Raw genomic sequence first — 20291 nt, 5'->3', positions numbered from 1 at the left:
AAGGAAAGGAAAGGAAAGGAAAGGAAAGGAAAGGAAAGGAAAGGAAAGGAAAGGAAAGGAAAGGAAAGGAAAGGAAAGAAGGAAAGGAAAGGATGTTTTTACACTTATTAGATGGTATTACATGGGGGCCAAGAATGTACTGTGGATCTTCCCCTGAACAAACATGTTTTTATTAGTTTACAACCTCTTTGATTTCCCACCTTCTCTGGCCTCTAGTTGTGGTTAGCCAAGGATAATGTAAAGAGATTGGAAAATGGCTAATAGAAAATAGTATCAGCAACAACTCAAGAGAATTTTATGGTACCTTCACAATCTCCCTGCTGTCTCTTTGAAAACAACTTTGGTTTAAGCCTTACAATAAACTGTGTTGGGTGGAGAGTCTACAGATTCTGGTTCATTATTCTACAGTATTTTGTTAGTCCATAAACAGGCATATTGATATAATGGTACCAGAGTACCGCACTGAATTCAACTGTATTTTCCATATCTTACAGAATTGCAACATGGGAGGTTGGAAGCAAATAAAGCTCAGAGATGAGAAACAATCACCATATCTGAAATGCATGATGCCGTGGAAAACATGGTTAATTTGTCCTGGAGGCCCAACAAACTTTACAGAGGCAGAATATGCAACAACAATGGAACAGCCAGTATCGTGACACTAATTTTTGTGCTGACACACAGGGGCGGCAGATAGCACAACAATGCAGAAATGTCTGTAGTGGGATTTCCAAATAAATATGCATGGGATTGGATTGACTATAAACTATATTCAGAGTACATATCAAGAAGCCAAAATACAAAGCTATATTTTATTATTCTGGAATCATATCAGGATTCCCTATACACGACAGAATCACAATACAAAACATAAGGCACATAGACAATATTTTGCATACAGAAAATACAGTTTTCTGTGTGACACAATGGAGTAGTAATCTCTTGAGTGTCTTTATTTTCACGAAATACCTTAGCTGCTAATTACTCCTTCTGATGGTCCCTCATCTGTTGTTGCAACAATGCAGATGTCTACAAGTTTTTATTCAGTATTATTAATTACATGCTGAAGAATGTCATTGTGATGAGGAACAGTTGGCTCTCTTCAAGGACACTTTAATATGGTACCAGAAGACAAGTAAGTAAGTGAAGATATCATCATCATTACATTATGGATTATATCATTATCACCACCTTAATGCTGTTGCAAATTAAAATGGACAGCTGCTGGGCTGAGTAGCTTTTAGTCTTTCACCTCCTGCTTACTGAAGTGCAGAATCTCTACATCCTACAATGAGCAGTGATAGAGGAAGAGAGGAATTCACACAAGGGAGATTTATAGGGAGAACCACAGCTATTCTGGAAGAATACCTGACTTGACGTGTGAGTACAATACTTAGCAGTGGAGGCAGACCTGCTTATCAAGCAAAAGCTCTGATTATTTCATTTATTTTATGAAGCAATAATGCCGATCAACTCTACAATCGTTGCTTCAAGGTAAGGAAGCAGCTTCAACTATTTGAGTGACTGGAAGACCTCTACTCCAATCAAACTGCACAAGTGATACTTCCAGCCACAACTGTTATTGCCACTATTTTACTACATTTTCAGGCCTAGTTTCTAAAAAAGTTGGACATTTCTTTTCAAAGTACCATCTAAAGTAGGGGTGTCAAACTCAAGGCCCACAGGCCAAATTAGGCCCATGGGGTGCTTAGATCTGGCCCATGGGACCAGCCTGGAAACAGCAAAGGACTGCCCCACAATGCCTCTGCCAGAGAAAACAGAGTACGGGGGAGCCACGCGCGGCCCCTCCGCACCCCTTTTTCAGCCACGACGGCGTCCTGCAGCCCTCTGCCAGCGAAAACGGAGCAGAGGGCAGCGAAAACAAAACAAAAGGAGAAGTGTTTCCCCGTTTGCATTTGAGCATGCGAGAAGGGACAGGAAAGGAGAAAGGGAAAGAGGAAAGACAAAGAAAAAGAAGGGAAGATGGGAAGAGAGCAAGGAAGGAAAAATAAGGAAGGAGGGGAAGGAAGGAAGGAAGGAAGGAAGGAAGGAAGGAAGGAAGGAAGGAAGGAAGGAAGGAAGGAAGGAAGGAAGGAAGGAAGATTATAATGAGAGTGAGGGAAGATCTCAGGGAAGTCCTGTCTTAGCACTTGGCCACCACAGGCACCCTTGACATGAGTGATGTCGAGCTGGCCACGCCTACCCCTGGCCATGCCCAGCTCTGGCCATGCCTACCCCCAGCCCTCCGAGGTCAAACACAACCCTGATGTGGCCCTCAATGAAATAGAGTTTGACACCCCTGGTCTACAGTGTCCAGTCAATGTTACAGTTGTTTAATTCTCTGTTCTAACGCAATAACTTCTCTTTCCATCTCATAAGGGAGGTCGGCGTTCACCTGCTCTGCAAAATATTTCTTAATTTCTTCCACCTCCTTTTCCCAAAACTCTTTGGATATGTCGCAGAGTTTCTGGAGGCTGACCCTTTCCAAGCCTTTCAAGTTCAATCCTGTGTGGTTGGGGATGTAGCCAATGGCCGTCAGCTGCGCACAGTCTTCTTCTCCCTGGATGCGGTTAAACATCCATTCCAGCACCCGAGAGTTTTCACCAAAGCCGGGCCAAAGGAATCTTCCTTGTTCGTCTTTCCGGAACCAGTTGACATGGAAGATCTTGGGGAGTTTTGCTGTAGGCCGATGTGCCATGCTGAGCCAGTGGGAAAGATATTGACCGAAATTGTACCCGAAGAAAGGCCTCATGGCAAAAGGATCATGCATGATGATCTTTCCTGAGGGGAAAACAAAAAGTATGGGAGGCCTCATCCATAATTAGTCCACCATTATTTCTAAGATCACCTGGTTCACATTTACTCACTTGAAATCGTGCAGCCTTTGACATCTGCCTCAGGTAGTTGTAGAACTGTGATGGTGAACCTATGACACGTATGCCAGAGGTGGCACACAGAGCCCTCTATGTGGGCACACGCGCCATCCCCAGCTGCACTTTTGGTCTTCGCGCATGCCGGAGCGCCGGAAACCCAAAGACCAGCTGGCCAGCGTGCACAAAGACCAGCTGACTGGCGTGCAGGTGTACACTGGAAACCCAAAGACCAGCTGACTGGCATGCAGGTGTACACTGGAAACCCAAAGACCAGCTGGCCAGCATGCACAAAGACCAGCTGACTGGCATGCAGGTGTACACCGGAAACCCAAAGACCAGCTGACTGGCGTGCAGGTGTACACCGGAAACCCAAAGACCAGCTGGCCAGTGTGCACAAAGACCAGCTGACTGGCGTGCAGGGGTACACCGGAAACCCAAAGACCGGCTGACTGGCGTGCAGGTGTACACCAGAAACCCAAAGACCAGCTGACTGGTGTGCAGGGGTACACCGGAAACCCAAAGACCAGCTGCCCAGCGTACACAAAGACCAGCTGACTGGCGTGCAGGTGTACACCGGAAACCCAAAGACCAGCTGACTGGCGTGCAGGTGTACACCAGAAACCCAAAGACCAGCGCACACCGGCCAGCTGGACTTTGGGTTTCTGGCGCGCAAAGACCAACTGGCCGGCGCTCCAGTGTGCACACGCACGGTGCTGAAAAGGTTCGCCATCACTGTTCTGGAATTAGGACCAGGGAGCCCCAAAATTTATGTTGCTAAGTGAGACATTTGTTAAGTGAGCTTTGGCCCTATTTTGACTTTTCTTGCCGTCGCTGTTAAGCGAATCACTGCCATCGTTAAGTTAGTAACACGGTCGCTAAATAAATCTGGCTTCCCCACTGACTTCGCTTTTCAGAAGGTTCACCAAAGGGGATGATGGCATGACACTGGAACCGTCATAAATATGAGTCAGTTGCCAAGTGTCTGAATTTTTATCACATGACCCCCACAGGGATGCTGTAAAGGGCATGAGTGTGAAAAATAGTCATGAGTCCCTTTTTTTCACTACTGTTGTAACAGTCACTAAACAAACTGTTGTAAGTCAAGGACTGCCTGTAGTAGTCAAATTCAAGCAACTTTTAATCTAGGCTCCTTAGTTTGGGATGCACATTATTACAATGAATTTTTCTTTAACCTGTAGCTGAGCAGGATCCAGTTGTGGACCCAGTTGTTCCTCCTCTTCCTCATCAGCCACCTCCAGACCTGGGGGCTGTTGCCTCTCCATCTGTGGATTGATGGATGGCTCAAGCTCTGCCTCTTGTCTCTAGCTCTGACAGCTCCATTCCCTCTTCCCCCTCGCAGCTCTCAGGTTGCCCTGATGCTGGTGGGGCCAGCAGCTGGCAGGCCATAATATCTCGGCAATGAGAAGAAGCTCATTGTCAAGATACTGCAGGCAAAGATACTTTGGCCTGGAAGCAGCATCACAATCAAAACCGAGACAAGCATTAAAGCTCCAATCTCCCATGTCGTCTTTCAAATCTCAACTGTCCCTCCGGTTCCACTAATTATTCAATCCATATGATATCTCTCCCTCCCTCCCTCCCTCTCTCTCCCTCCCTCCGCCCCTCCCTCTCTCTCTCTCATTATATCAAAGCAGACAATGTGATAAAAATGTCTTTAATTTCAGGGAATTCGTTGTGTAGAGATATATATATATGTATTTCTCTTTAGCCAGGTTCTACCTACGTAAACCAAGATATTATGCAGCCTATTTACATAGGTAGAACCTGGCTAAAGAGAAATACACATAAAACCTACGAAAAAGAAAAACATGTGTGTGTGTGTGTGTGTGTGTGTGTGTGTGTGTTTTCTTTTCTTTTCGTAGGTCTTTATGTGTATTTCTCTTTCGCCAGGTTCTTTCTACGTAAACCAAGATTTTTCTGCAGCCCTAGTTCAGTGAAATCCCAATCCACTAGTTTCTAGGCTTTTTTTTTTTTCTCCAGCAGCCAGCAAGCTCCCTGCTGCACATTGGGAGACTAAGGAGACTAAGATAGATCTATTTCAGGCTTATAAGCCCTCATCAGTTAGCCACACCTTCATCCCATGTATCCTCCCTGTAAAGGTACATTATTTGTTTTCTTACTAGGGCTGCAGAAAAATCTTGGTTTACATAGGAAGAACCTGGCTAAAGAGAAATACATACATATATATACATATATCTATATCTATATATATCAATATTTATATCTATCTATCTATCTATCTATCTATCTATCTATCTATCTATCTATCTATCTATTACAAACTATTCTAAAAATACGAGTTCCAGGAATATTAGTAAAACAAGAAGCAGACATACTGCGAACTCCGGAACTTAAGATTTTAAAATTTTAAAAGAATTAAAATTTTATTTTGCTAAGCTTTCGTCAGCCATCTGCTGACATCGTCAGAGTATTAAACTACCATAACAGAGATCTCTGCCTTTATATGCCATTAATCAATTTAGCCCTTGCGCGTGTAATAGACCCTTCCAGCCCTCTCCCACTTGTAATCAGCTGTGTTGTTTTTGCTGTCGTCATGCTGGATGACGAAAGATATATATATGGTATCTTTCCCCATTTTTTTATCCACATCTATCCCTACTAAATTGAATCCTACATGGCTGCTGGATTTAACAACAGATGCTGCTGGGAAGCAGACATGACTCCATCGTGCCCTTTCAGAGGTTGCTTCCCAGAACCATGGCTTGGTTCTGAATGTGGAAGATACATAACAATTATCTAAGATAATTGATTAGAATAGAATAGACCCTCCTGCCTAAAATCTAAGTATTTCTTTATTTACACAATGACTCAATTGCATGCCCTGTATGGGGTGGCAATTGTTTAAGTGCCAACTTCCTTTACTATGGAAGGAAGGAAGGAAGGAAGGAAGGAAGGAAGGAAGGAAGGAAGGAAGGAAGGAAGGAAGGAAGGAAGGAAGGAAGGTTCTTTCAAATGATCAGAATTTCTAGCTGAAAATATTGAGCCATGCACTTTAAATGCCAAGGCATTTAAAGGCATTATTGCCAAGGCATTATTTCACATTGACTTACCTTTATATTCAGCAGCGGCTGTTGCTTCCGATCTCATTGTTGCACCAATGAATACCCCGTGCTGCCAGTTAAGAGCCTCATAAACTAGAGGCACACCTGGAGAAAACAGAATGGTTGGAATATTTAAAGGTTACTGGTGCTGCATCTAATTGAGTTTGCTACTTTAGATCACGGCAGCAGCTGGCATCCGTTCACCAGCATTTGTAAATTTGGGATCACTGCATAGCCATCCTCCCTGTGGCTTATCTAATCTATTCAGAATGTAAACAGTTCTATCTATCTTAAGGTACAAAGAGTCAGGGAAGGGGATTTATGTTAGCTACGGCCCATTTGCCTCTGCAAAGGTACTGCTGAGTAATACTTGGGATGGGAAGAGAGTTCAGTATTGTGAATGGCAGGGAAATGCGACTTTCTCTGATCAAAGGCTATCTAAGAACTATTCTATAATTTCCATATGTACCATGAAAGCTACTGTGGTTTGCAAATGAACTACAGCTAGACATATTAAGCCTTATAGCTGGTGCCCTACAGAAATGTTGGGACTGCAATTCCCACCATATCAGACATTCTGCTAAGAAATAACCTTCTTTTCTGCAGCAGTCTAGCCGACTTTAAAAAAAAATGCAGGTGACCTAGAATCATGGCTTAGAAGAGGCCACTTAATTCAACCTCTCTGTTCAAAGAAGGAATTCATCTTAAGGCATCTCTGGAAGACGGGCGTCTAGCTCTGCATAAAAATGACGAGAAAAGGAGGGCCTCTCTCCAGTCATTTCCCTGTACATCTTCTAGAGCAGGGATGTCAAACTCAAGGCCCGGGAACCCACGGGGCCACCCTGGAAATAGCAAAGGACCGGCCTGCAGTGCCTCTGCCAGCAAAAATAGAGCTCGTGAGGGCTGTGCGTGGGCCCCCCAAGCTACGCTTTCACTGGCAGAGGGTTGCAGGAGGCCGTCACACTTGAAAACGGAGCCCAGGAGTCCGTTTTCACTGGCAGAGCACTCGGGCCACCACAGGCGCTCCCCGACACGTGACATCATGTGCCTACCCTGGCCACACCCCTCTCCCCCCAAGGTCAAACACAACAGAGTAGGCCTGATCGTGCCTACCCTGGCCATACCCTCCCCCCCAGGTCAAACACAACCCTAATATGTTTTTATTGTGGCCCTCAATAAAATTGAGTTTGACACTGCTGTTCTAGAGTTATCAAAGTAAAATAGCAGTAATGATATCCCTGCAATAGGGATTGAGTGGTGCTATGAAAATGCCATTAAGTCACTAATGAGGAAATGGACTGTCACTAGTCTAGTATCAAGACACACTTATTGTTAATTTGTAATATTTAACTGAAATCTGACTTCTTACAATTTAAGACAATTAACTCTGTATCTCAGGCACAGAAAGACGGGATAGTCATCTTTTATGTGGCACTTTCGTTATTTTTTCCCCTCTTATTTACCTTAATGTAATTTATCTCCAATATTTATCAATTTTTTTCCTAATTTTTCAGACAACCTAATTTACACAAATGACTCTGAATTGTTTTCAATACTTTTTTAAGCTGAAGGAGCCATTATCTTAGTTTGTGGTTCTTACCTTCAGGTCTCCGTCCTCCAAATATGATGCCCTCAATTGGGACTCCTTCTGGATTTTCCCAGGCAGGATCAATAATAGGACACTGGCTAGCAGGACAGCAGAACCGGGAATTGGGATGAGCACAAGGCTCCTCTGTTCAAATATATTCAGACAAATATATGTCACACTTTCATTATTGCAGTAACCAAAAATGCAACGCAAATAATAGAGAAATGGAAAGATAGGTCTCCTTCGTACCATTCTCGGCAGTCCATTTTTTCTTTTTCCAAGACAAGAGAGTGACTCCTGGTGGAAGCTCCTGATCAATACCTTCCCAATATATGCCTCCATCACTAGTTTCTCCTACGTTGGTGAAGATGGTATTCTTTTTTATTGTCTTCATAGCATTGGGATTGGTTTTCACGGAGGTTCCAGGAGCAACTCCAAAAAAGCCATTCTCCGGGTTGATGGCTCTTAAATTACCTAGGAAACATTAGGTAAGATGCTATCTTCAGATAATCATTCACAAGGTGGCTAAAATGCCAGAGAGGCAGTGGGAATATTTTCTATTATCATCTCCTCTTCTTTCTGTCCATTCATCACAACTTATTCTCCTCCCTCTGAATGTCTATAGAGATTCTCAGCCATCCCGAGCAGTGGTGGGTTTCAAAAATTTCTACTACTGGTTCTGTGGGTGTGGCTTGGTGGGCGTGGCAGGAGAAGGATACTGTAAAATCTCCATTCCCTCCCCACTCCAGGGGAAGGTTACTGCAAAATCCCCATTTCCTCCCAATCAGCTGGGAGGCAGAGAATAGATGGGGACGGGGCCAGTCAGAATTTTTACTACCTGAACTACTCAAAATTTCCGCTACCGGTTCTCCCGAACTGGTCAGAACTTGCTGAAACCCACCTCTGTTCCCGAGTCATTGTTGTTCCAAAGGTGCTTTTTCAAAGGGCAACTGAACTTTGTTTTTGCTTGAAGACGTTTCGTTTCTCATCCAAGAATTGAAGAAGCTTCTTGGATGAGAAGCGAAACGTCTTCAAGCAAGAACAAAAGAAGTCCAGTTGCCTTTTGAAAAAGCACCTGTGGGACCTACCTCCAAATATTCATCAACCCAGTCTTTACCCAAGTCTACTATAACGTTTCCTTTCTTTCACCTCTATTATTTTTGTCTTCCTTAATTCTATCTGGTACTCTTGGGCAGGGGTGGGATCCAGAAATTTTAGCAACCAGTTCTCTGCCCAGCTGCTGGGGGCCGTGGCTATGGTGGGCATGGCCTACCAGGCTCCGGAGGCTTTCCTCAAACTTCTGAGAGGGCGAAAACAGCCTCCCCTGGGCTCCAGAGGCCCTCCGGAGGCCGTAAACGGGTCTGTTTCTGGACTTCCGGAACAGAAGTCTTTCTGGTAGGCCCGTTTTTTCGCCTTCTCAGAGCCTCCGCGCAGGCCCTACACTTAACTGGCATCCATTACAGGCTGCGTGGAGATTCCTGGGAGGGGCAGGATGGAGTGGGTGGGGTCAGCCAGTCCTTGCAACAACCGGTTTGGTGAACCAGATTAAAATTAACATCCGGTTCACCCCAATTGGCCCAAACTGGCTGAATCCCAGCCCTGCTCTCAGGTTGAACCAGGATTACCGCTCCCAAAATTTATGCTAGCATGGAAGTATAGTGACAGCATGGGGAAAGGCTACTCTAACTTTGAAATGACCAAAGTTGAAATATCATGAGCCTCTTAAATGATCATTTAGGATTCTTCCCATCCTTCACCTGCATTCACAAAAGGTGCTATTTTCCACCCTGCCCTTCTAATTGCCTAGTCTCTCCTGGGAATGTTGGAATAGTCTCCCATTTTTGTAAGCAACTCAATCTCATATACTTCAAGGGCTTACCACATCCTTTACCACCTCTCATTCTATAAAGAAATCCTGAACATTAGGGAAAGCCCTTAGAGAACAATTGTTCTAACATCCAGGGCTTGGCATTTGCAGAACCCTTGATTCCAACTAAAACGGGTATGACTTATAAGGTAATTGCAACAAAAACTGCTTATTGGCCATATTTCTGGCAAGCTCAGTAGCTCACTGGAATAATCTCACAGTTGTAATTGAACTGCCCCCCTTTCTGAAGGCTCCCAGAAAGACACTTAAAACTGAATTATTTTGTAAAGCATCTTAGTTTGGATTTTGCCATCAATTTATTTTTACTGGTAAGTGGGTGTAACTTATGAAATCATTTTGTTTTAGAAGTTTTTAATTTATGCCGTGGATATTTTACTGTTGCCTTATATCATGCAAACTGCAAAGTCAATTTTGACTGCCCAAGGATATAAATTCAATATATAAATAGTGCACACAAATGCTTGTCTCAAATGTGTACAAATTAATCATTACCTTTTCCCTTCTTGGAACAACACCACAATTGATGGGAGGGAAAAGATATAGATGAGTATAGTTTCCCCAGCTAACTGGAACAGAGCTTTGGACTGTCAACTCCCAGCTGAATTCTAAGTAAATTACCTTTGTCGTCGAATTTCATCCAAGCAATATCGTCTCCAACGCATTCCACTTTCCACCCTGGCAAAGATGGATTCATCATAGCCAGGTTCGTTTTTCCGCATGCGCTAGGAAAAGCTGCCACAAAGTATTTTTTTTCACCTTTTGGATTTGTGATACCTAAAATCTGTTTAAAAACACAAGGAATGCTTTTTTCCCCTTAAAACTCAACATGCAGCATCAAGCAAAAACATTAAGATATATGATAAGTGTTCTTAACAGCAACTTCCGATCTTGTCATTATTCTGAAATTGTAGTTGACTTCAACTAATCTTGTTGCAGGTGAAATATAGTTCAGGGAATGTAAGATTATAGTTCACACCAGGCAGTGGTGAAATCTGAACAGGTTTGTCACCGGTATGCTGGCCACGTATGCACGGTGTGCACCAAACACGCGCTGTGTGTGTGCATGTACAGTACATGTCAAATGCATGCTGCGTGCGCATGCATGCATGGGGCGCACCAAACACACGCTGCAGCGCGCATACACACTACACACCAAACATGCGCTTTGCATGGAAAACGGTAGCTTAGGAAGCAGTGGTGAAATCTAAAATTTGTTACTACCGGGTCTGTGGGCGTGACTTGGTGGGGGGAGTAATGTGACTGGGCGTGGCCAATACTTTTTTTTTTTACTACCGGTTCACCCAAAGCAGTAGTTTTTATCACTACCGGTTTGCCCGAAATGGTGCGAAATGGTAGGATTTCCCCACTGACACCAGGGGTTCCAACCTTGGCAACTTTAAGACTTGTGGACTTCAACTCCCAGAATACCCCAGCCACAGCATGAAGTTGAAGTCTTAAAGTTACCAAGGAGTTGAAGTCCACAAGTCTTAAAGTAACCAAGGTTGGGCCCTCCTACTTTACACTATGCTAAAATTGTATAGATGTACATACATTTTCTTCAGAGTGCCTATACTTTTTTTTCTCTGCTTGAGAAAATCCCACTTTGAGATGAGAAGCAGAACATAAATGTTATAAATAAATAAATAATGTCTGCTGCCTAACCCTCAATGACTCTGGTTGGCTCACAAATAAATATGTCCTTTTAAAATTTTATTTTTAATCGTACTCAAAGCATTCGGGGACTACTGCTTTAACTTCAAAATAGGCATCTCATGAAAAATAAGACAGGCATACAACAACTGAATGTTATCTCGCATGCCTAATTCATTCTTCTGGTTGCTCTGCATGAATTTTCCATATTTAAGTATTTTGCTCCTCGTCCAAACCATGTTTTGATGGAGACTGTAACTTACAGCATCTTCAAAGCATCGCTCAGGCATTGGGATGAAGCCTATCCCCATTATTATTTTGGCACAAAACAGGTAATTCTCAATTTACAGCAGTCCATTTAGGGACCATTCAAAGTCACAACAGTACTGAAAAACACGACTTATGACTGTTTTTCACACTTATGACCATTGCAGCATCCCCCCTGGTCACGTGATTTACATTCAGATGCTTGCAGCATCCCCAGGGTCATGTGATCAAAATTCAGCCGCTTGGCCACTGACTCATATTTATGACGGTTGCATTGTCCCAGGGTCACATGATCCCCTTTCGTGATCTTTCTGTCAAGCAAAGTTAACGGGAAAGCCGAATTCACATAACAACCATATTCCTAGCTTAACAACAGCAGTGATTCGCTCAACAACTGTGGCGAGAAAGATCGTAAAATGGGACAAAATTCACTTAACAACAGTCTCACTCAGCAACAGAAATGTTGGGCTCACTTGTGGTCATAGGTCGAGGATATCCTGTAGTTGAACGATTCCGTAAGATATTATAGGACAGCGATGGCTAACCTTTTTTTCCTCGGGTGCCAAGAGCACGCGTGTGTGTGCGACAGTGCGCGTGTGTGTACCCACACCCATAATGCAATGCCTCCTGCATGCCCCTCCCCCTGCCATGCACGCGGGGGCCCGGTTCCCCTCCCCCCTGCACATGTAGGCGTGACTCCCCTGGCCCCCACACTTGTGCGCCCCCCCTCACGCCTCTGTCTTATTTTTGGTCCCAGAGGTTTCAGGGAGGCCTGCTAGGCCCAAAATGGGGCATGGGGGGGTGCGCCAAATCCCCTCAGGCCCCCGTGCATGCATGCACAACCCCCTTGCCCCCTGCCCATGCATGCATATCCCCCCTGCCCAGTCCCTCCCACACATGCGTGCGCGTCTCCACAGACCAGTCAGCTGGCCGGCGGGAGGCATGCGCGCATGTGCAGTGGAGCTGACCTAGGCGATGGCTCACATGCCTGCAGAGATGGCTCCGCATGCCACCTGTGGCACCCGTGCCATAGGTTCGCCATCACGGTTATAGGATGTTGTCAGGGAAATTACTTTGGTTTTACCTGGAGCACAGCATCTCTCCATAATAGCATTCCAAAATTGGACAGCCTGAGCCAAGTATGCTGGACACACTCAGGGAATATAACATACTGAGAATAGGTATTTATTCTGGCCAGCTGAACTGTCCTGAGAGCTTATAGTCTTCATTATCAACATTCTAGTCGCGCCCCCATTCTCCAGGACATTCGTTTTCCCCACTACTGAAGTCAGAAAGGGTTTGCTGATTCAAACTCTTAAATATTTTTTTTCAATGGATGCCTATCTATCAAAACATCCTTACAGAATTCAGTGAAAATCCTTCTCCTTTTTTTTAATACTCATATACAAATCCAGAGAGTTAGGAAGAACTAAGCAACCATGAATTTTCATTCATGGGTCTGTAGCAGGGGTGAAATTCAGCAGATTCTGACAGGTTCTGGAGAACCGGTAGCGGAAATTTTGAGCAGTTCGGAGAACTGGCAAATACTACCTCTGGGTGGCCCCAGAGTGGGGTGGGAATGGAGATTTTACAATATCCTTCCCCCAGGAGTGGGGAGGGAATGGGGATTTTGCAGTATCCTTCCCCTGGAGTAGGGTGGAAATGGAGATTTTGCAGTATCCTTCACCTGGAGCAGGGTGGGAATGGAGATTTTGCAGTATCCTTCCCCTGCCACGCCCACCAAGCCATGCCCACAGAACCGGTAGTAAAAAAAAATTGGATTTCACCACTGGTCTATAGCCATGTTGACCCTGGATTGATATCTTAATCCGTTGCCTGGAATTGAAAATAACTCAGTTGTTAAAACTTTTCTCACCAGCATGTGCTCTGCAAGCCAGCCCTCTTCCTTGGCAATCCTGCTGGCAATTCTGAGAGCAAAACACTTCTTTCCTAGAAGAGAGTTTCCCCCGTAGCCACTTCCAAAAGAAATGATCTCCCTGTGATCAGGGATCTGAGCAATCAACGTCAAATCTGGGTTGCACGGCCAGTTATTCACTAGAGGCTCTACAAAATGCAAAATAAGAGTTTGTTACTTCTGATTGATCACCTGAATAAAAGTGACATCTTTTTTTTTTTTTTTTGTATTTTTGCCATGTACTCTTCTGAAACTAGACAGCATGAATATCAGGGGTGAAATGCTCCCGGTTTGGACCAGATCGCACGATCCGGTAGTGATGGAGGTGGGTGGTTCGGAGAACTGGTAGCAAAATCTCTGCCCCCCACCCCCATGCTCAGCTGTGCCGCACAACCATCAGAGGCTTTTTTTTAACTTTTAAAAGCATTTTTTCTACAACCTCTTTGGCTGAAAAAATGCTTTTAAGAGTTAAAAAAAAAAGCCTCTGATGATCACGTGGCTCAGCTGGGGTCGTCAGAGGCTTTTAAAAGCATTTTTTCTACAACCTCTGAAGAGGTTGTAGAAAAAATGCTTTTAAAAGCCTCTGACGATCCCAGCTGAGTTGCCTGATTGTCAGAGGCATTTAAAAGAAAAAAAGCCTCTGCCGATCTGGCAACTCAGCTGGGATCATCAGAGCCTTTTGAAAGCATTTTTTTACAACCTCTTCGCCGAAGAAGTTGTAGAAAAAATGGTTTTAAAAGTAAAAAAAAATTGGCAATGCCCACCCAGTCACATTACCCCCCCACCAAGCCACGCCCACAGAACCGGTAGTAACAAATTTTAGATTTCACCACTGATGAATATACAGGTAGCCCTCAACTAAAACAGTTCATTCAGTGACTGTTCAAAGTTACAATGGCACTAAAAAAAGTGACTTATGACCATTTTTCACATGATCATTGCAGCATCCCATGGTCATGTGATCAAAATTCAAACACTTGGCAACTGGCATGTATTTATGACAGTTTCAGTCTCTTGGAGTCCTCTGATCACCTTTTGCCATCTTCAGACCAGCAAAGTCAATGGGGAAGTCAGATTCATTTAATAACCCTGTTACTAACTTAACAACTGCAGTTACTCACTTAACAAATGTGGCAAGAAAGGTCGTAAAATGGGAAATATTGCCTTTACAAATGTTTCACTTAGCAACAAAATTTTTGGCCTCAGTTTGTGGTCATAAGTCAAGGACTACCTGTATTCCTTTCTCTTTTGTCTGGTTAAAAAGAAGTTGAGTTGTAATACAGTGCAGTTATTTGCTTAGCTGGCAGTGCTCGTAGTAGACCACGTTCTTTGAAAAAAGCTAATTCTTCATGGGTGCTTTGAGAAAAAGATGTGATGGGAAACAGTGGATCAGATTGCACTTAATTTTCTCATCCAAGCTACAATTCAGTCATTTGGAAGAACCCAAAAATATTTAGGAATGCTTTGTTGGTTCTTTCTTTAATGAATAATTTCTGGTTTGTTGCATTTAATGGCCAACCAGTCCCAACTTAGCATCTCTTATTCAAAGAGATACTTGGCAACTCCATAACTACAGTGCTCTGAATATTCTGCTTGGTAAATAAATTAACAACAATTATCTTTTGGGAAAGACAGGATGAACAAATTTTAGCTTAAGAATGGCTTACTTTTTAATGGTAAAGGGCACCCAACTGAATGGAGGCATTTTACAAATTCTCCATCACCCAGAGCCTCTAGGACAGATGTTCCCATACGAGTCATAATTTTCATACTGGCCACCACATAAGGAGAATCAGTCAACTCAATCCCAAACTTGGATAAAGGAGAACCAATCGGTCCCATGCTGAATGGGATGACATACATGGTACGATCTGCAGAAGAGAAGCAGAGGATAGAATCCTAAACAAAATTATAAATCTCTACTAAGTTACTATACTAGTCTTAAGAAAAGATTGGACTGCCATTTATCCAAAATGGCTGTCCAATGGCTGCTTGAGCAGGTGGTTGGACTAGAAAACCTCCAAGGTCCCTTCCGTTATTCTCCCCATTCAGAAAGCTTGCAGTTGGACTGGACTCCCATCATTCTGAGCCAGCATGGGAGTTCAGGTTCAAAACATCTGGGAGAACCAGGCTCATGAAGGCTGCTCCCCGTTCAATACTCTTTTTCTCTGTTTCCAATAAAATACACATTTATGGATAAAGGTTTTGTTTTGTTTACAGAACTTGGGTACAAATCATTTTAATACTAGGTAACATCTGGCAAAATCAGCACGTAAGGGCCAGATTCCAAATTCAGAAGAATGAAACAAACATTCTGCCAGTTAATGGGAGTTGGATTTATTGATTACTACTCTTTAGCCCCATGTTTTATTGCAAATGTATGCCAATTCCAGCAGTATATCATTAAGCTGTTCCAATTTTAAGCTTAGAAGATAAGTGTAGATTGCAGTCTCGTTCTATCTTTGTGGAAATTGTGGTCTTACTAAGGAGGTTCAAAAGGCAGATATGATAACTTGATCATCATAGAGGAGATATCAATAACATTGGGAAACCTTTAAATTTTACAGAGGTTCTGGAACATCCCCACGGGGAAGGTGTTTGAAAAATATAAGGGAGTGGACAGCTCTCATGGGAAGGAAACAGGAGCTGAACAACAGTAGTCTGTAGTGCAACTTTTTTTGTTGAAGATCAATCTGGGCCATTCCAACCCTTCATGAAACTTCATGAAACTGGATTCCAAAACAGTAGTTCAAGAGTTACATGCTGTCCATCCAAATCCAGATGGGACTTCTAAGTAGACTAGCAAATCTGAAGAGAGGTAGTATTAAAAGAGCCTTGGTAGTACAGGAGTTTAAGGCACCCTGTTATTAAGCTGGTTATTAAGACCAGCTGTCTGCAATTACTGCAGGGTTCGAATCTCGCCAAGGCTCAAGGTTGACTCAGCCTTCCATCCTTTCTAAGGTAGGTAAATTGAGGACCCAATTGTGGGGGCAATAAGCTGACTTTGTATAAATATACAAAAGGATGAAGGCTATTGCTGAGCACATTGTAAGCCGCCCTGAGTCTTCGGAGAAGGGCGGCATATAAATAAAATTAAAAAAAAAAACCCTGGCATTATAGGCCCACCCAAACACAACTATAAGTAAACCACCATTCTACTGGTTTTCCTGAGGTAAAAATAATTATAATAAAGACGTCATTGGCTGTGGCGTTCACACTCACTCAATTATTAACAGAATTTGCTCTTTTTATTGGGCTTACAAGGACTGCTTAGCCATGGAATAAATGAAAAAAAAACACGTTTTGTGAACATCTTTGAAGCAATGTTCTTCTATCTCTTCTATGTGAAGAGCTGTGATGGTGCAGTGGTTAGAGTGCAGTACTGCAGACTACTTCTGCTGACTGCCGATTACCAGCAGTTTGGCAGTTTGAATCTCACCAAGCTCAAGGTTGACTCAGCCTTCCATCCTTCTGAGGTGGGTAAAATGAGGACCCAGATTGTTGGGAGCAATAGGCTGACTCTGTAAACTGCTTAGAGAGGGCTGTTAAAGCACTGCAAAGCGATATACAAGTCTAAGTGCTATTGCTATCTCACCACAGTTAGCTGCAGTATTTTACTTCTAACCATAAAATTGTATTGTGTGTGTGTGTGTGTCTCTACCTTCCATGCACCCAGGGAATCTGATCCTGAAGGCTTTCTCAAAATCTTCTTCTGACATCCATCGTCCCAGCTGGCTCACTCCGCTTTGGGGGATTGGTATGGTGTCTCGCTGCTCTGGAGTCACAATTACAGTTTTGCTTTCGATTCTGGCCACGTCCCTTGGATCGGTGCAGGCTAACCAGCTGTGGAGATGAGAAGCTGAACATTTACACTTGTCATGTGAGCAATAAAAATGACAGAAATCCAATTCAATTTCTCCTTATCTCAAGACAGTCTAGCACCATACAATGCTGGATCGTGAAAGGAATGTTATTCATTTAAGTGCAGTCAAACCATTTACTCCTGGTGAAGTTGTGCTAATGAACATGACTTTATTCTGTACAGAGACATTTCACAAATGGAGCCCAACTCCTGCTAGGTTCTCAGCTATCTTTTTAAAACTATTTTTAGGGAGGAGAAGCAGGAAGGAGATAAAATAAGCAATAACCACCTCATTATCTAAAATAGTGCCGTGCATTCCCCATTTCTAATTGGAATGAAAAATAATGGAAATGCCTCTTTGTATTTATTTCCAAACATTAAAACTTCCAGACGCTTTATATTTCCTTCCAAACATTAAAACTTCCAGATGCTTTATATTTACTTCCAAACATTAAAACTTCCAGACGCTTTATATTTATTTCCAAACATTAAAACTTCTGGAGTTTCTAGAATGGAATTTTCAGACTCCATCATTGGAATATTAGAGAGGAGCTCTCAAGATACTTTCAGTCCGGGAGAATCTTTAGGGCAGTGGCCTCCAACATTTTGGGCACTAGGGACTGGTTCCATGAAGATAGAGTTTTCCATGGCCCAGAGGGGATCTGATTTTGCATCCTGCCTGCATCCCTCAGATGGGGCTTTGCTTGTTTGCTCTATGCAGAATGCTACCCATAATTAATTTAAAGCTGCTGCCGCATCTTAGAGACAATAATGAAAAGAAATGAGAACTGGGGCTGCATTTCCTTGAAGGTGGAATTACATAGAAACAAACATGCATGCATGCATGTAAAGCCAGTTTGGTCTAGTGGTTAAGGCACCAGGCTAGAAAGCAGTTCTTTAGGCTTTAGGCCAGTCACTCTCTCTCAGGGTTGTTGTTCTGAGAAAAATAGGAGGAGGAAGGCATGTTGGATATGTTTGCTGCCTTGAGTTATAGGTAAAAAATAATAAAGTTGGATATAAATAACTTTTATATATACATACATACCTGCAATATATACATGTGTTTATTTTTGTGTGTGTGTGTGTGTGCGCGCGCGCGCGTGTATGTATGTGCATATCTCTATCTCTCTGTCTATACCTATTATTTCCTTCTGTTCTCCTGATTTTCAGGTGTTGATGCTTGATTATGTTGGGAAGGAAATCATTAACGTATCTCCTTCCTATGCTAGTCTCAATATTGATTTCTAAAATGATAAACCAAAATTTTATGAAGCATTTTAGGGTTTCATATACTTTCAAGAATGTGGCCAAGCTTCAGTCGATTGTTTTATTTAGATCTGCATTAAGACTTTTAGGGTATCTTATATAAATGAGACATACAATGAAAACTCTTTTCAACTAACTGCCAATTAATTTATTTAACCTCTCATTTTAGGGAAGAGGGTTCCATTATTCACCAAAGTCTGGTAAATCAAAAAGTCTATCATTGCAATAAAGTCAAAGATGTAAACTATGCTACTTCGGTCAATTTACATTACTATATGGGTGTGATTGCATAATTTGTGCTAATCGCAAACTGGTGTTATTGTTGAATTGGCATAAATTGCAACGGAATTTGATCTGTGGCATGAGAACTCTGTGGTATCAAGTATTAGCATATCTACTGTAAGTTTCAGTGAACCAGGAAACTAAAGAGGAGAAAACTGTCTTATTGGCTTATTCTTCTAGGTTCCAGCTAAATTGTCTGTTTTATTTTGTGTTCTTAATGTGCTGCATGTGTAATTATTCTTTTAAGCAGTTGAAGAAATAAACTTATAAAATGTCTCCCTAAAGTTTGGAAAAGGGGAGAGACAGTCTGTACTCCATATACCGGTTTCTAGAAATCTGCTTTATAGTTGCTTCACCAGACCAGATTTAAACCCAACCACCCCCTATGGCTTAAATTATGTTACATTTCCTCTGTGTACACAGGTTGAATACATTACTTGATTTTATTTTAGCTTTTCTGCACAAAGAAGATAGATCCCAAAAATTAAAAATCAGAATGACTGCAAAGTGACAAAGAAAAGTGGTATTTTTAGAAGAAAACTAATGATTTTGTGAAATATTGCTATCTGAAGTTTTCTCCAGCTAAGACATTCAATAATGAGAAAATCTTTATCTATTGATATTTTGATAGCTACGTAGCCACTAAAAATATGGCACATCCATTAAAGAGTGGCAGTTCTGTATTGGAATAATGTAGAAAAAAGAAAGAGAACTTCGGTTTTTATTCTTCCCTAAATTGAACTATCCAGGAAGAACATTAAATTAATTGCATTAACACACTGGCTACTTATGGACAGTTCCCCACTGCTGAACTGAATTGCTCTCCATCCTTCATTGAGCTAGTCTGGCATGAAATTTGTTGCCCCATAGCTGATCCCTATCTTGTCTCTATTGTCTCTCTTCCTGGTTACTTCTAGATGTCCCTCCAAGAGGTTTTGTACACACTTTCAGGATGCTTTTGGACAATGCTAGAATAAGAGATGAAACGCAGAGGACAGAAAAGTTATTTCAAGCCCATATACAAGTACAAGTTGGGGAAAACCCTAAGGAAAGGAATGTTGCACAGTGGATCAGATGTTTGGCTTTGCACAGCATACAATAGAGGTCCCTTACCAATTTTCATATTTTCTAAGCTTCTTGATCATGCCTTGTTCTACCATGAGCTCCAAGATCTTTTTGTTCTCATCTTCTGATCCATCACAGATGTGGATGGCCTTCGGTTGGCACAGCTTGGCATTGCTTTCAATGAACTTTCTTACATTGGGTGCCAGGCTCTTCAAGTCTCCCTGGACCACTTTTGGAGTGGCATTCATTCGTGCTTGCACTTGGGGTGGCATTATCTGTTCTTTACAACTGACGATGATGATGAGAATATTTAGCCTATGAGATGAATTGCAAATTATAGAGAGGAAAAAGATATGTCTTTAATTCATTAAAACTTATAATTATTAGCCAAAAAACCCCAGGGTGATAAGAATGGATACTGCCTTCAACTGAACTGAGCCTAAAAAATGGATGTCCTACGGTATCTACAACAAAGGGTGAACAACCTGTTATCCACTGGATGTTTGGAAATTATCTCCACCAGTCCACGGTCATTGGCTGAGCTAGAACTGA

At 42.5% G+C, this 20291-nt stretch overlaps 1 protein-coding gene across 1 annotated transcript; it reads right to left on the bottom strand.

Annotated features, from left to right (window-relative positions):
* Positions 1 to 2244: 2244 nt before the first annotated feature.
* PCK1 (phosphoenolpyruvate carboxykinase 1) lies at positions 2245 to 20011 on the bottom strand. Its single transcript, XM_070940077.1, has 9 exons — positions 19788 to 20011; positions 16926 to 17107; positions 14932 to 15135; positions 13226 to 13413; positions 10051 to 10213; positions 7794 to 8018; positions 7557 to 7688; positions 5966 to 6061; positions 2245 to 2781 (listed from the first exon to the last, which is right to left on the bottom strand). The coding sequence occupies exons 1-9, from the start codon at positions 20009 to 20011 to the stop codon at positions 2324 to 2326; spliced, it is 1872 nt and encodes a 623-aa protein (XP_070796178.1). The 3' UTR covers positions 2245 to 2323.
* Between the last annotated feature and the right edge of the window lie 280 nt (positions 20012 to 20291).

The sequence above is a fragment of the Pituophis catenifer genome, unplaced genomic scaffold (genome assembly GCF_029215685.1).
Source record: "Pituophis catenifer annectens isolate HBS135680 unplaced genomic scaffold, rPitCat1.0.hap2 SCAF_3, whole genome shotgun sequence".
Classification (NCBI taxonomy): domain Eukaryota; kingdom Metazoa; phylum Chordata; class Lepidosauria; order Squamata; family Colubridae; genus Pituophis; species Pituophis catenifer.
The sequence above is the reverse complement of the archived record's forward strand: the minus strand, read 5'-3'. Positions and strand labels throughout refer to the sequence as shown.